This window comes from Thrips palmi, unplaced genomic scaffold (assembly GCF_012932325.1).
Source record: "Thrips palmi isolate BJ-2018 unplaced genomic scaffold, TpBJ-2018v1 HiC_scaffold_7, whole genome shotgun sequence".
NCBI classification, from domain to species: domain Eukaryota; kingdom Metazoa; phylum Arthropoda; class Insecta; order Thysanoptera; family Thripidae; genus Thrips; species Thrips palmi.
This window is the reverse complement of record NW_023144634.1, coordinates 3,594,679-3,607,113: the sequence shown is the minus strand read 5'-3', so window position 1 is coordinate 3,607,113 and position 12,435 is coordinate 3,594,679. Positions and strand designations below refer to the sequence as shown.

General features: G+C 51.8%; 4 protein-coding genes and 1 non-coding gene across 6 annotated transcripts in view; 4 read left to right on the top strand and 1 right to left on the bottom strand.

Moving 5' to 3' along the window:
* Positions 1-68: 68 nt before the first annotated feature.
* Positions 69-3,582, top strand: LOC117652804. Its single transcript, XM_034397914.1, has 6 exons — positions 69-461; positions 647-797; positions 881-1,123; positions 1,208-1,474; positions 1,563-2,162; positions 2,242-3,582. The coding sequence occupies exons 2-6, from the start codon at positions 678-680 to the stop codon at positions 2,785-2,787; spliced, it is 1,776 nt and encodes a 591-aa protein (XP_034253805.1). The 5' UTR covers positions 69-461; positions 647-677; the 3' UTR covers positions 2,788-3,582.
* Positions 3,583-3,616: 34 nt separating this feature from the next.
* LOC117652717 (F-box/LRR-repeat protein 12-like) lies at positions 3,617-5,204 on the bottom strand. The gene is made up of 5 exons (XM_034397810.1): positions 5,199-5,204; positions 4,704-4,991; positions 4,220-4,470; positions 3,950-4,130; positions 3,617-3,854 (listed from the first exon to the last, which is right to left on the bottom strand). Exons 1-5 carry the CDS (start codon positions 5,202-5,204, stop codon positions 3,687-3,689), a joined length of 894 nt encoding a protein of 297 aa, XP_034253701.1. The 3' UTR covers positions 3,617-3,686.
* A 251-nt stretch (positions 5,205-5,455) lies between these two features.
* On the top strand, positions 5,456-5,594 carry LOC117652905. The gene has a single exon (XR_004588191.1). It is a non-coding gene; the product is annotated as a U4 spliceosomal RNA (small nuclear RNA).
* Positions 5,595-5,799: 205 nt separating this feature from the next.
* On the top strand, positions 5,800-7,502 carry LOC117652311 (DNA-directed RNA polymerase II subunit RPB7). The gene is made up of 8 exons (XM_034397122.1): positions 5,800-5,965; positions 6,069-6,178; positions 6,325-6,484; positions 6,579-6,629; positions 6,712-6,777; positions 6,859-6,930; positions 7,006-7,039; positions 7,207-7,502. Exons 1-8 carry the CDS (start codon positions 5,954-5,956, stop codon positions 7,221-7,223), a joined length of 522 nt encoding a protein of 173 aa, XP_034253013.1. The 5' UTR covers positions 5,800-5,953; the 3' UTR covers positions 7,224-7,502.
* Positions 7,503-7,760: 258 nt separating this feature from the next.
* The window catches only part of LOC117652809 (syntaxin-binding protein 5), a 78,665-nt gene continuing 73,990 nt past the window's right edge, over positions 7,761-12,435 (top strand). For both annotated transcript variants that reach the window (XM_034397923.1, XM_034397922.1), the window contains exon 1: positions 7,761-8,043. In XM_034397923.1, the coding sequence (XP_034253814.1) occupies positions 7,924-8,043 (120 nt within the window). In that variant the 5' untranslated portion in view covers positions 7,761-7,923. The remainder of the gene's footprint in view (positions 8,044-12,435) is intronic.

Sequence of the window (12,435 nt, the reverse complement as noted above, 5' to 3'; positions counted from 1 at the left end):
TCCGCTATTCACAGTATAGGGGAGGGGCGGGGGGCGGGGAACGGAAATCGGCGTCGGCTGCTTTATGTACCCTCTTCCATTATTCACAGGACAAAAGGCATAGGCTCTGTTCTGCTCGCTCCGAACGCTCCAAAGAAACTGTCAAACCACACGTTTGCCTTTAAGCCGAGATTTTGCTTCAGTTTGGTTGAGTGTTTCGATAGTTTTACTGACTGTATATGTGCAATGTTCTTGAATGTTTCGAAGTATTGAATTTGCCAAACCAACTTATAAACTCATCAACATGACGAGGCTGACAGTTGTCTGACTCGCCTGCACCTTTCAGTTTCAATCACAGTTTTAATATATTTGAACTCAGTACGAAGAGTCATTACTAGTCATTTTCAGCACATATCTTTTAATTGAAAAGTACTAAAAGCAGTTGAAGGAGCATCCTTCCGCCTATGAACCGAGACACTGAGGTGAGATTTTCTGGGATTTCCAAACTGTTTCCCTGTTGATTTTCCCATTTTGGGGGTTCCCAAATCCCTCTTACCCCGCCTCCAAAGCCAAAGCCCGAAGCTGGCTTTTAGTTTTTCGACCTCAGATTCAGTTTTGGATGAAAGTAAGAGGCCTTCAACTTAGCTCTACTTGAAAATTGTTTCAGGCTTCATCACAGCCTCATCTCAGAAATCAGTATGAGTGTTTACTCTGAAGACGAGATCCTCTGCAATGCGTTCAGGGTTCAAGTTAATGTAAACAATGGGCACAATGGTGAACTGGATAAGAAGTCCCCCATTGCCCGAAGCAGCTGTAATGTAAGAATGACTGAAGTGCCCTTCGAAATCTCCAGCAATAATGTTCTAAATTGGCCTGCATAACTGTACATTGTTTGTTTCAGGCAAAATATAATGTTCCTAGTGCAAATTTTACATCCTATGATTTCCCTTCAAACACTGTCTCTTCCTGTTGTGTTGCTGAGACGAGTAATACATTGACAGCTCAGACTGCTCGTCGTCTACAGGAGCTAGAAACAGAACTTAGAAATGAACAGGAAAGAAGAGCCAAGGTCGAGAGGCAGCTGGCACAATGCTTGCAGATGCTAGCGGACCTCAGAGGTGCTCACAGCCAATGTCCTATTCAGGTAACAACCTTATCCAGACTACCACTTTAATTCAGTTCTTGTTTGGCTTAATCTTCATCATGGTTGTTGTTTGCTTGCTTGCAGAGACACTTTGACGAGTTGCCAGAAGAAATCGCAATTACAATATTTTCCTATTTGAGTGTACATGACCTTGTAGATGTTGTGAGTAAAGTGAATAAGAAGTGGAACCGCCTGGCACATGATGTCGTACTTTGGTCGCAAATGTCACTTGATAACCACGACATTAACGACATCATGAAATTGATGAACTTTGCCCCCTGTCTCCGATCTGTCTGCATTCCATCCGAGCAACTGTTTGTGCATGATGATGCAGAGGATACAAGTCTTCAGGTAAGATGCTGGTGTTGTCGGTTGTGTTTGCTGAATGGCGAGTTAGTTCTACGTTCCACGGTACTTAACATTGGTTTTGCCTTTGCAGGTGTTGACTCAGTCGCCCTGCCGGCTGCGCTCGCTGACGCTGCCCGACTTCCAGCCCATCTCGCTGCGCATGATCCGCAACCAGATGGGCAACCTGCGCCACCTGCAGCTCAACTCGTGGTGGGACAACAGTCGCAGTGAGTTCCGCGACGACATGTGGACGGCCATCTTCGAGCTGGACCTGGTGTCGCTGGCGCTGCAGGAGTACGACGGCGGCAACAGCTACTTCCACTCGGTGTCCCGGCCGGTGCCGGGCCAGCTGACCAGCCTCCGCCACCTGGACCTGTACTGCAAGCAGGTGCCGGGCGGCATCCTGAGCGCGCTGCTGGAGGCCTGCAAGAACTCGCTGGAGACCGTGGCGCTGCCCCCCAAGACCCTGGGCGCCGACGTGGCCCTGCTGAGCAAGTGCCCGCGGCTGCGCGAGGCCAACGTGCCCTTCCTCCGCGAGGTCTGCGCGCTGGAGGCCAACCCCATGCTGGAGCTGGTGGAGATGAACGCCGAGTGGGTGGCCGAGACGGAGATCGAGTCCATCGTCAACGACGTGGCGTGCTTCCTGCACATGCCGTCCGTCGTGAACCGCCTGCGGACGCTCTTCTTCCAGGTAGGGGCCGTCATGGCCGTGGTCGGCCCGCCAGCCCGTCGGCCAGGGAATGCCTAAGTCTTTTTTGCTTCCTCCACAGGGCATGCCAGTGCAGTGCCGGCAGCTGCTGCACGCCACGGCGGGCGTGCGCGGGCTGCGCTACGTCCGCATCCACAATTTCGGCGAGCCCGAGGTGGTGGACGGCATCCTGGAGGTGCTGGAGGGGCTGCCCGACCTGGAGCGCTTCGTGATCGCTACGCTGCCGCCGCCCGCCGTGCTGGACGCCATCGGGGCGCACTTCTGCCCCAAACTGAAGGAGCTGTGCTTCATCGGCGCCTGCTCCGACGACAACTACGGGTGCCGCATCCCCGCCATCAAGCGCCTGCTGCAGCACCGGCCGCAGCTGCACGTGTTCCTGGACCTGGGCCTCGGCGTCGTCCGGCACCTCGAGGGCGCCTACCCCGACTGCCTGCGCGAGCACAGGACCGTGTGCAGCGACGAGAGCCGCTGGCACCGCGTGCACCCCGTGCTGGTGAACCACGAGCCCGACAGCTGCACCTGGTGCCGCTACAACGTGGAGGCCTACGCCACCGTGGCCGACATGCGCGGCAAGCTGGACGTGCAGCCGGTCCAGCACCATGAGTAGCAGCCAGGGCCTCGGACTCAGCCCTTAGGGCGTGTCGCTTCTTGTATGTGGTAGCAATCCTCAACAGCACTCTGCTTAACGTAAGATTAGAAATGAAATTTTAATTTTAAAGATTCAAAACAATTGTCGCAAAATGCTCTTAATGCTGATGAAACTGAGACTTCTAGAGTCTGTTTCAGCTGATTTTCTGACCCTTGTTAAAGACTGATGGTTTTATGTATTTAATTTTTTTCCCAATCCCGAACTTGTGTTATATACCCTTCATGTAAACATATAATGTTGGAGGCATGGATGGCAGCTGGAGAAGTTTACAGTAGGAGCTTTTTGCCTTGTTTATTGTGTGACAATTCCTCTTCATTTTTGTGTTTTCTTTTTTAAATTTTGTACATAGAAATTGTTTTTAATGCATTTTTTTTTCAAAACCAAAATGTATTAAAGGTTTTAAAGGTAATAACCTACATCATTTTCTCTATTGAAGCATATATATATCTGCAGACTTTAGTGATAAGGTGTAGTTTCTTCTTATCTAGTCATTAAATTAGGAGTTACAATTTCAAACAAGAAGCCTGCTGTAATTTTTCCTGTATTAGTAAATGAACTTCTTGTGTAATCATAATTTATTATACTTACAATCAATCTTTGTTCATTGTTACCATATTTACTTATGACTCTACTTTTGACTAAATCCACTTTAGGTATTATATATCAGTATTTTACATTTTGGTGCAGAATACTCTCATGTACCTGGACAACACATTCCTTGTTTGTGCATGCCTTGTCACTTTTTCCTTATTGTATGTATGATGTGAACAAAATCAATTATAAATATTAAATATGGAACCAGAAAAAAAAGCCTGTTTTGTGTCACTTTTATCTTGTAATGAAGCTTCCAAAGTTGCTCATGCAAAACTGAAGGGATTACAATCGCTGCACTGCACATTGCAGCATTCCAGATGTTGCTCCAGTGACTTTCGTTGTTTCATGCAGTCTGTATCAGAATGAAAGCAGCCACCGTACCGAGTCAGGGTAATCTCCTTCAGATTCTGCAAACCGCAAGCTTGAAGCAGCTGAAATAGAGGTGCAAATTTCTATGTAATTGTGCACTGCTTCTTTGTACTAAGCAAACTAGTTTAGTTACCGAACTTTTGAACACGGAACACACCTGTGCTAGGTCGCTGCAAGTTTTGGGCCAGCCTGGTGCGTTGTGCTGATCCGATGGGGTGCCAACATTGAGAGTCAGCTTTCTAAGAGATCTTCTATTGGCCCTCAGCATTGAGACAGTAGTTTCCTTTGGGAGGCCACGCACTTCTAGGCGTTCTAAACCCCTGTCTTCCCCAGTAACTCTAAAAAAAAAATTTAATGTTATTTATTTTTACAAAAAAAATTCTCTGTGAAAAGTGGTGAAGGAATGAACCGGAATGCTCGTCCCTACCGTGTGCCCGTGTTGGGCCCTCGGTTGGGCCCGTCGGGCCTTGCGGGGTAGATGTAGGGGTCCTTCTCGAGCCCCGGGTCCCAGCCGGAGACGTGCAGCGCGTGCAGCAGGGGCATGTTGCCGACGGCCTGCAGGGCCTCGCGGTCGGCGGTGCTCACTTCCAGCTCCCTGAGGTGCTCCGCGTGGAGGGCGAGCAGGCCGTGCGTCCAGTCGGAGTCCCGGTGGCACATCACCCCGGTCAGCCGCCGCAGCTAAGCAATCAACAAAGGTTGCGAATCAGAATTCCACCAAACAGCAGTGGCGGATCCAGAAATGACTCCGGAGAGAGAGGGGGGAGGAGGCAAGGCAGCAATAATTGCCTACCAACAGGGGGTGATGCGCGAACTTGCCAACTCCCCCTTCTTTTTCTTCAGGTCTCTGGATCCGCACTTATTGCGGTGCAGCCGCCGGGAGTCCGGCCGGCCTGCTCGCTTGCTTCGCTTGCCTTGCTGCGGGAGGCGAGTAGCGCGCGCTTGCGGATGACGCGGTCCTCGGGGCTGATCTGGTTGATCCAACACACGTCCAGGCTGTGCAGCCGCGGCGCGAAGGACACCACCCGCGTGAAGGCCTCCGTGGCCATGCCGTGGCACTTGAGGCGGCGCCGGCGCCAGAGCTGCTCGCTGGCCGCGACGCGACGCCAGTGGCGGCACACCTGCCCGGCCGACACCAGGTCGTCCAGGTTGTCCGCGGCCACGTACTCGAAGACGCGCAGCAGCGCCAGGTCGGGCAGCGTCGCGGCCAGCAGGCCGGCGTCCGCCTCGTCGCTCATCGTCGTCGTGGTCCCCGTCTCTGTGGACGAGCACCCCCGCCGTACTGGCTGGCTAACACTGCATTCACCAGCTGCAGCGAAGCTGCACCCTCCCCTACCCCCCACCCAATCCCCCTGTGGCCCGAATCTCACTTTTTCTTGTCGCCGTGCCAAGTAGCTAGCTAAACATACCGCCATGCTGGGGATGCTGGGGGTCGGGAACCTTTCAAGCGCCGCTTCCCTTTTCACAGTGTGTACTTCGGCATAGCGCACAAGGTAGACCAGAGCCGAGGGTCACCCGGCCGGACTTCCCTCCGCCCTCCCCGGACCCCGGACTCTTCGGGGTGTACCCGAGAGATGGCGCTGGCGGCACTTCGGGGACGGGGTCTCTCGCTGAGTGCGCCGGGTGTGTATGTGGTTGGGTACCCGGGTAAACGACAACACAAGGCAACTTTGCGCAGTGGCGATATTGTAACCAATGAGGTCTAAACGAGGTGCAATTATTGCTAGTTGAAAACTTATACCAATGCCCCGCTGGAGAGACTAGAAATAGTCTCTTCTGGCAATTTTTGAAAGCCCCCTAGGGGGCTGACAAACTGACTCGTGTCCTTCCCTCATGACTGAGGAAGCGCAACTGGCATAGTAAACGAGGAAACACGACCATTCTTCTTAGTCATCGCTTTTGGCATAAATCTATGGGGAAAAAATGACCTTTATGGCCGAATCAGTTATTTTGCCGCGTTCTTTTCACGCGGAGTCTTTTGATAAGGCACTGTTGGCAATACCACTTTGCTGCAAGCTGTGAAGAACGCGGGCGCGCTACTCGCAGGATAGCTCTCTATCGTTTGTTTGTGTTTGACAACTGTTTGTCGAAATATTACCGGTTTTGGTTTTAAGTCACCGGTTATAAGTGTACAACTGATAGGTATTTCGAAGAAATAAATAAAATGTTTTACCATGTGAGTGTTTAACTGTGAAAATGTGTAAATAGACTGGGAACCAAGTGAAGGAGTCTCTTTCTGAGGTTATAAACATGCATCTCTGTTATACATTATTTTACAGATATCTTTGGAACATGAAATCCTTCTCCATCCGAGGTACTTTGGACCCCAGTTATTAGACACAGTCAAACAGAAACTTTACACTGAAGTTGAAGGAACTTGCACTGGAAAGTAAGTTGACTATTGCGCTCTGATGTTTGAACGTTTGTTATAATGGGTAAAAGTGCTTGAGTCAAAGTGCTCAGCTGAAACTAATTTTGTATTACACAGTGTTTTATGTGTTCTATGTTATATGCTTACATTGGCGTGTTTCGTAGGTACGGTTTCGTCATAGCAGTGACTACGATCGATAATATTGGGGCAGGTATCATTCAGCCTGGGCAAGGTTTTGTTGTATACCCAGTGAAATACAAAGCCATCGTGTTTCGACCTTTCAAAGGAGAGGTTCTAGATGCTGTTGTTACTCAAGTAAACAAGGTAAACCAGACTGTTGCTACCTTGAGGAAGCAGTTTGATACAATTGGCAGAGCTTTGTCAAACTAAAATTTAACTTGCTGTCATTGTTTTTCAGGTGGGCATGTTTGCAGAAATTGGACCTCTTACGTGCTTCATTTCTCATCATGTAAGTTTTAGACCCATCCATCTTTGTTTCATGAGTTTCGTATATTATTTAGTTTGACTAAATATTGTGTTGGTTTCGACAGTCAATCCCAGCAGACATGCAGTACAGTCCAAACTCAAACCCTCCCTGTTATAAATCCAAAGATGAGGTTAGTTCCAACTTAAAATGCACCTGAAAACTTCAATTTGTGCAAACCTGTCTTTGAAATAAATCATCGCTTCTTTTGTAGGATGTAGTGATTCAGCAAGATGACGAAATCCGATTGAAGATTGTAGGAACTCGAGTGGATGCTGCTGGCATTGTGAGTTAAGCTTGCAAAAAATAGTGTCATTTAAAATTTTACTTCACCCTTTTACACCTCATTGTCTTGTTTCAGTTTGCTATTGGAACCTTGATGGATGATTACCTTGGTAGGAATTGTTTCCTGGTTTTGTGGTCATATCAAGTTGAGAAAATTATCAGTACTAGGAGAGTCCTTACCTTCAAATGTTTACTGTTAATTTTCTTTACTTCATACCACACAAGTTATGGCTGAAGGTAAGCACTGCACAAGTCTAATTTTGCTTTCAATTTTCAGGTTTGGTCTGTAGCTGAGTTATGGAAGAAGAGTGTCTTATTTTTTTTTTCAACAGTTTCTGTGAATTTTAGTATTTTAAGAAAGGGTATTTTGTTTGACACGCAGTTCAATCTTGACATTCAGGCTCATGACTTAAATATGTGAATAACTTGATGTCACTTTTGTACTCATGTAACATGCATTAGGACTTTTCAATCATTGTTGTGATTCATCTCATTGTGTATGTGTGGATATTTCTTATGTTTTAATCTGTACAGGTAATTAAAAAATTATGTATACGTATGGAAGAGAACTTATCTTTGTTAACTCTTAATTTACTCTAAATCCTTCTGCTTTTGTACAAATTTGTACGCCTTTGCTTGGTCAAGCACCTGAAAATGAGCCCCAAGCTTTTTCAGTTTTCGAAAATTGGCGCCCGCCTCAGGATATACTGCAGTTCTTGCGCATACTCGGTGCTTCGGTATTGGCAGGCAGGGCATGCGCAGTAAGGCCCCTGTGCCGCGGCTGCGGACCCACTGCGGGCAAATGGGGCGGGACTTGGCCGTGAGGTTGGCAGTGCCGATGTCACTACTGGCCGTCGTTTTACCCAGAAACCTCTGCTGCAGTATTATCTGCTAGCAGACGAAGGTGTATTGAGTGTACCGTGCGATGTGGTGACGGGGCATTGCGGTAAACAGCTTAAATATAAATGGATATCGCGGTAACCGCGCATTCGAAATGAAGAAGTTCACTTTTAAAGGAGTGTTGGATGGATTTCGGTCCTCTGTGAGTCAGCAAGCTCGCGCCGACCAGGAAATTGCAGAAACACTTCGGCCGGATAACTTTCAAGTCGCAAAGGTAGGCCCAAATTCTCTTGACAGTCTTCCTGTTGGCGAACTGCGGGTTGTTTGCAGATTTAATTCTTCTGTATAAATCGGGCGAAAAAACGAAACGGGTCTGTTTTCTGTTCTTGCATGGTTTCTGTTATGAAACAGCGATGACACAGTGCGGACATACGGGTTGTTGTGCTGGGCTGCTGGCCCCACAACCTGTCATCTGTTGTTTTGGTGTGCACGCCTACGCCTACGCCCCAGCGCCTCATGACCGACCTTTGCGTACCCGAGCGGGCAGCCTGTGCGCCTTTTTAACGCGGGGGTACTTTGGGAGTCAACTGAAGGTTACTGACCTACGTTCAGTGAATCAACCTGTGAATACCTAGGCAAAAATGATTTAGTGAAGGGTGTGACTTTTAGGTTATCATGGATGCTGTGTCATTTCATTGACATCTTGTGCCCATTTAATTGGAATTATCTAATATTCATTAAATTTTGTGGCATTTTTCCCGTTGTCACCAAGATTTTTGGCTTATTTTATAGTTCTTCGCGTGAGTTAGCATCAAATTACCTTGAAGGTCATTAAAATTGTGTCATTGCCAAATTGCTTCAACTGTCAAAAAATAATTATAGATTCTGCTCTCCTCATTCGATTCAATGCTGCACAAGTGTTTTTTGCTGTGTGTGTAGTCCACTGCCACTGTCTTACCACACACAGCTGGCTATGCTTTTTCTTTGTCCTTGCACCTGTGAAGGTAAACAGTACACTCCCTGTCAAAAGTTTTTTTTTTCTCGTTTCGCTTTGGTGCCCTTGACTGTCCGAAGGCGCGCTCGTGCGTGGGGTTCGGGGTTCGACGCGGTTCCATCCCGTTGAGAGGAGCGCGAGGCGGTGCGAGGCGAGGCACAGTGGGCCAGAAGACCTGCGGAGCGGCCAAAATTCTAGACGCGTTTTGAGCTCCAGAGTCGCTAAATGGGACTCGAACCGAACGTGTGACCCCACCAATGGATTCCTCGTTCGGAGAGCAATCCATTGGTGGGGTCACACGTTCGGTTCGAGTCCTGCTTAGCGACTCTGGAGCTCAAAACGCGTCTCGAACTTTGGCCGCTCCACCGGTCTTCTGGCCCACTGTGCGAGGGTCGGACGGGCGGAAAGGCGTAGTGGAGCTCCCGGGAGAACAGAGACCCTGGCCATAAGAAACAGGCGGTTTGGTATCACAAACTCACGGGAGGAGAGGAGGGGTAGTGCCAGACCTAAGGCCAGGCCTACTCTGGCGGCCCTATCTGCGGGGGAGTACACTCCCAGCCAAAAGGGGGTCGTCCTCTGCAGCGTGAGGCGAACCGGGACCAACCAACCGACTCGGGGAAATTCGCCATCCTCATTTCCACTGCTCCCAAGACGGTTGCGACGGCGGGAATATTATTTAGATTTCCGTCAGCACGGTTCGAAATTGGGAGAGCGTCGTCAGTGTTAGCGGGCAGGCCGGGCGGGCAGGATGATTGCTGGCGAGGAAACGTGACTCGCTGAGCCGCTCATTTGTTGGTCGCGGCGTTAACGTGTGGGAGTGGCACGGAGTGGCAGGCAGGTGAGAAGTGAGCGCTTCTTTGCTGACTGTACCACTTACTGCGCACTTACACCACGATGAAAGCAGCGCCTCTTCACAGTCGCCTTTTTCGCTTTCTCTGTCTCTCTCGCACTCATGGGGCGCCCCTTGCAGAGACAGCGCGACGAAAACGACTCTCGGAATCAGTGTGCCGCGCCGCGCATCCAGACCGCCACACTCTGAAATTTTAAGAGGCATCCGGAAGTGGGTCGCGGAAGACGCTTTCCTTCCCTTTGCTTTCGGTCACACCATTTGGAAGCGGCTCGTCTTCATTCCTCATACATGGAGCGTCTTGTGTTTCTTGGACCATTAAACATGCAGGCTGCAATCAGCCTACGAGCACACGGGTCTTTGTGCGGCCGGGCCGCCGGGCCGCAGCGCCGCCGCGACACTGGCGGGACTGGCGAGACTCTCGTGGACTCGTTTCCGCGGTTCCTCCCGGAGGACTCCAAGCAAGGCTGGACCGCGGTGCCCCGCCTTGGCCGGGCCCGAGGGAGAGGGACGCACAGTTGGCCGAAAATTACCACCATTTGCAAATGTCTTCCTCGTAACGATGTTTTGCATCTTGGAGGAGAAATCACGTAAATGGAGTCTGCGTTTGTTCAAAGGCATCATAATAATCTTTTCAAATTTAAGTTTTGTCATTGAGTGGAAAAATGAGACATAACCGAGGCCCCGCCCGCCATGCCCCGCCCCTACCCGCCCCCCCCCGCCCCGCCCCGCCCCGCCCCGCCCCGCCCCGCCCCGCCCCGCCCCGCCCCGGCTCAGGTGTTTCCGAGGCGTCCCGCGGTGTCGCTGTGACGGTAATGGTGAATCTGGCGACGGGAATGAATGCCGGCCGTAATTAATGAGACATTAATGAATATCATCAATTTAGGAAAAATTAGTATGCATTGGGTGGTAGGGGTGCGCAGGGCCCGGCAGGGCGCGGCCTCTAATCAATGTATAGTGGACGAGGCCCTTCATCAGGACGGCCCTTTTGAAGGGCTCCACGCGGTTTCTTCGAGCCGGGTTCGGGGTTCGGACCCGGGCAACGAATCGCCCCTCCCGGTCTGCGTAGGCCCGCCCTCCTTGGTGCCTTCGCTCGGTACCCTACACGGTTAAAACGGAGCCTGGTTTTCCCAGGAAGCCTATGGTAGAGACATAGGCGATTTCCAGGGAGTTCCTGGGAAAACCAGGTTACGTTTTTACCGTGTAAACCCCACTAGAACGACTTTGCTCATGCGCTGACGACCCCATGGAGTGTCGGGTGTGCGGAGTAACGAGTCGGAGTTTACAGTGTGGGGTTTGACCCGGGGCGAACCGCTGAAACACGAATGTGCGTCGGTCTGATCGCTGCGTTCGGGACGGTTCGGGACGGTTCGGGACCCACCCCGAAGCTAGCCCAACTTGTCAACTAGGCGCTCGCGGTTTGCGCTGGCCGCGCCCGCCGCGCCGCCCCTACCGTCGGCGGCACTAAACGGGACGGAGCGTTTTGAGCGACGCTGGCGGCGGTGCCCCTTCTTTTATCTTTCATGAGGGTAGCGGTGCCAGCCCAGCCCCGCCCCGCCCAGCCCAGCCCGCACCCTGTCTGTACCACTCGCGCCCTGACCTGCACGTCAAAAAAGTAGAGAGAAACAAGAAAAAAGTTGAAGGTTAAGAGTTGGTGGAGGACTGCGCTCCGCAAGGCTCCGCAAGGCCACTGTAATGAGCCGGCAAGTTTTCATGCCTGGCTGTTAATGCCCCGTGTGGGGTCGGCAAGGCTCGGCACAACGCTCGGCCCAAGCTTTCCGACGACTTTGCAACTTGAAATATCTGCCTGACGTCACAAAAGCCCGTCGGTCCGCATAAACAAGGGTTTCCTCCTTCTGGGCCGCGAGTCCGGCCGAGCCGAGGCGCGGAGGGCCGCGGCAAACAAGCGAAACAACTTAAGGGAATCTCGGAAAAGAAGGGAAGAGAAATCCACGACGGCGGAACAAAAGTCGGGAAACAAAAAAATAAAATGCTGCTCCCGCTGCGCCGCGGTTCGATTCGGTCCAGTGACGCGGCCGCTTGTTGTTGCCTCGCCAAAGTGCGATTCGAACGGGGATGAATCGAAGGCCGTGAAAGGCTGCTGCTTCGTCGTCTCTCTCGCACCTCGACCGACCGACGCAACGAGTGCGAGAGAGACGGAGAGCTCCGTTTGAGCCGAGCGATCCAGAAGAGTCGTCGCTCTGTCTCTGTCGCACTCACGGGGCTCTCCTTAAGGGTGCGAGAGGGACAAAGCGACCCTCCGACGCTCTCGGCTGGGGGCGCTGCACAGTGGGCCAGCAACCGGCGCAGGCGGCCAAAATTCCGGACGCGTTTTGAGCTCCAGAGTCGCTGAACGGGACTCGAATCGAACGTGTGACCCCACCAATGGATTGCTCTCCGAACGAGGAATCCATTGGTGGGGTCACACGCTCGGTTCGAGGCCTTTTTAGCGACTCTGGAGCGCTAAACGCGTCTAGAGTTTTGGCCGCCTACACCGGTCTTCTGGCCCACTGCGCGCTGTGCGCGGGGCGCGGGGCCCCGGCACCTGGAGCCTTCTTGGCGTTCCGGTCCAGTAAGTGCCCACCCAGAGCCAAGCCCGGCGCGGCCATGCCCCGCCAGGCCCCGCCAGGCCGTTCGTGCGGATGAATCCACCGTTATCCTGCAGGAGAGGGGGACGGTCAGCTTGAAGAGGGTGCAGAGCTAGGGGCGGGGACACGGGGCCTGTCCTGCATCCTGATCGGACACGCCGGCCCCCCCACGGCACGGCACGGCACGGCACGGCACGGCACGGCACGGCACGCGGTGGCAAGGGGTGTGAAAGACAG

Coding starts and splice junctions, on each gene's coding strand:
- LOC117652804 (XM_034397914.1), top strand. CDS start 678: ATGAGTGTTTACTCTGAAGACGAGATCCTCTGCAATGCGTTCAGGGTT. Junction 1,475..1,562: donor CAGAGGATACAAGTCTTCAG/GTAAGATGCTGG, acceptor TTGCCTTTGCAG/GTGTTGACTCAGTCGCCCTG. Junction 2,163..2,241: donor TGCGGACGCTCTTCTTCCAG/GTAGGGGCCGTC, acceptor CTTCCTCCACAG/GGCATGCCAGTGCAGTGCCG.
- LOC117652717 (XM_034397810.1), bottom strand. Junction 4,471..4,703: donor TACTCGCCTCCCGCAGCAAG/GCAAGCGAAGCA, acceptor TTGATTGCTTAG/CTGCGGCGGCTGACCGGGGT. Junction 3,855..3,949: donor CTTGCAGCGACCTAGCACAG/GTGTGTTCCGTG, acceptor CCTCTATTTCAG/CTGCTTCAAGCTTGCGGTTT.
- LOC117652311 (XM_034397122.1), top strand. Junction 6,179..6,324: donor GAAGGAACTTGCACTGGAAA/GTAAGTTGACTA, acceptor CGTGTTTCGTAG/GTACGGTTTCGTCATAGCAG. Junction 6,778..6,858: donor GTTATAAATCCAAAGATGAG/GTTAGTTCCAAC, acceptor CTTCTTTTGTAG/GATGTAGTGATTCAGCAAGA.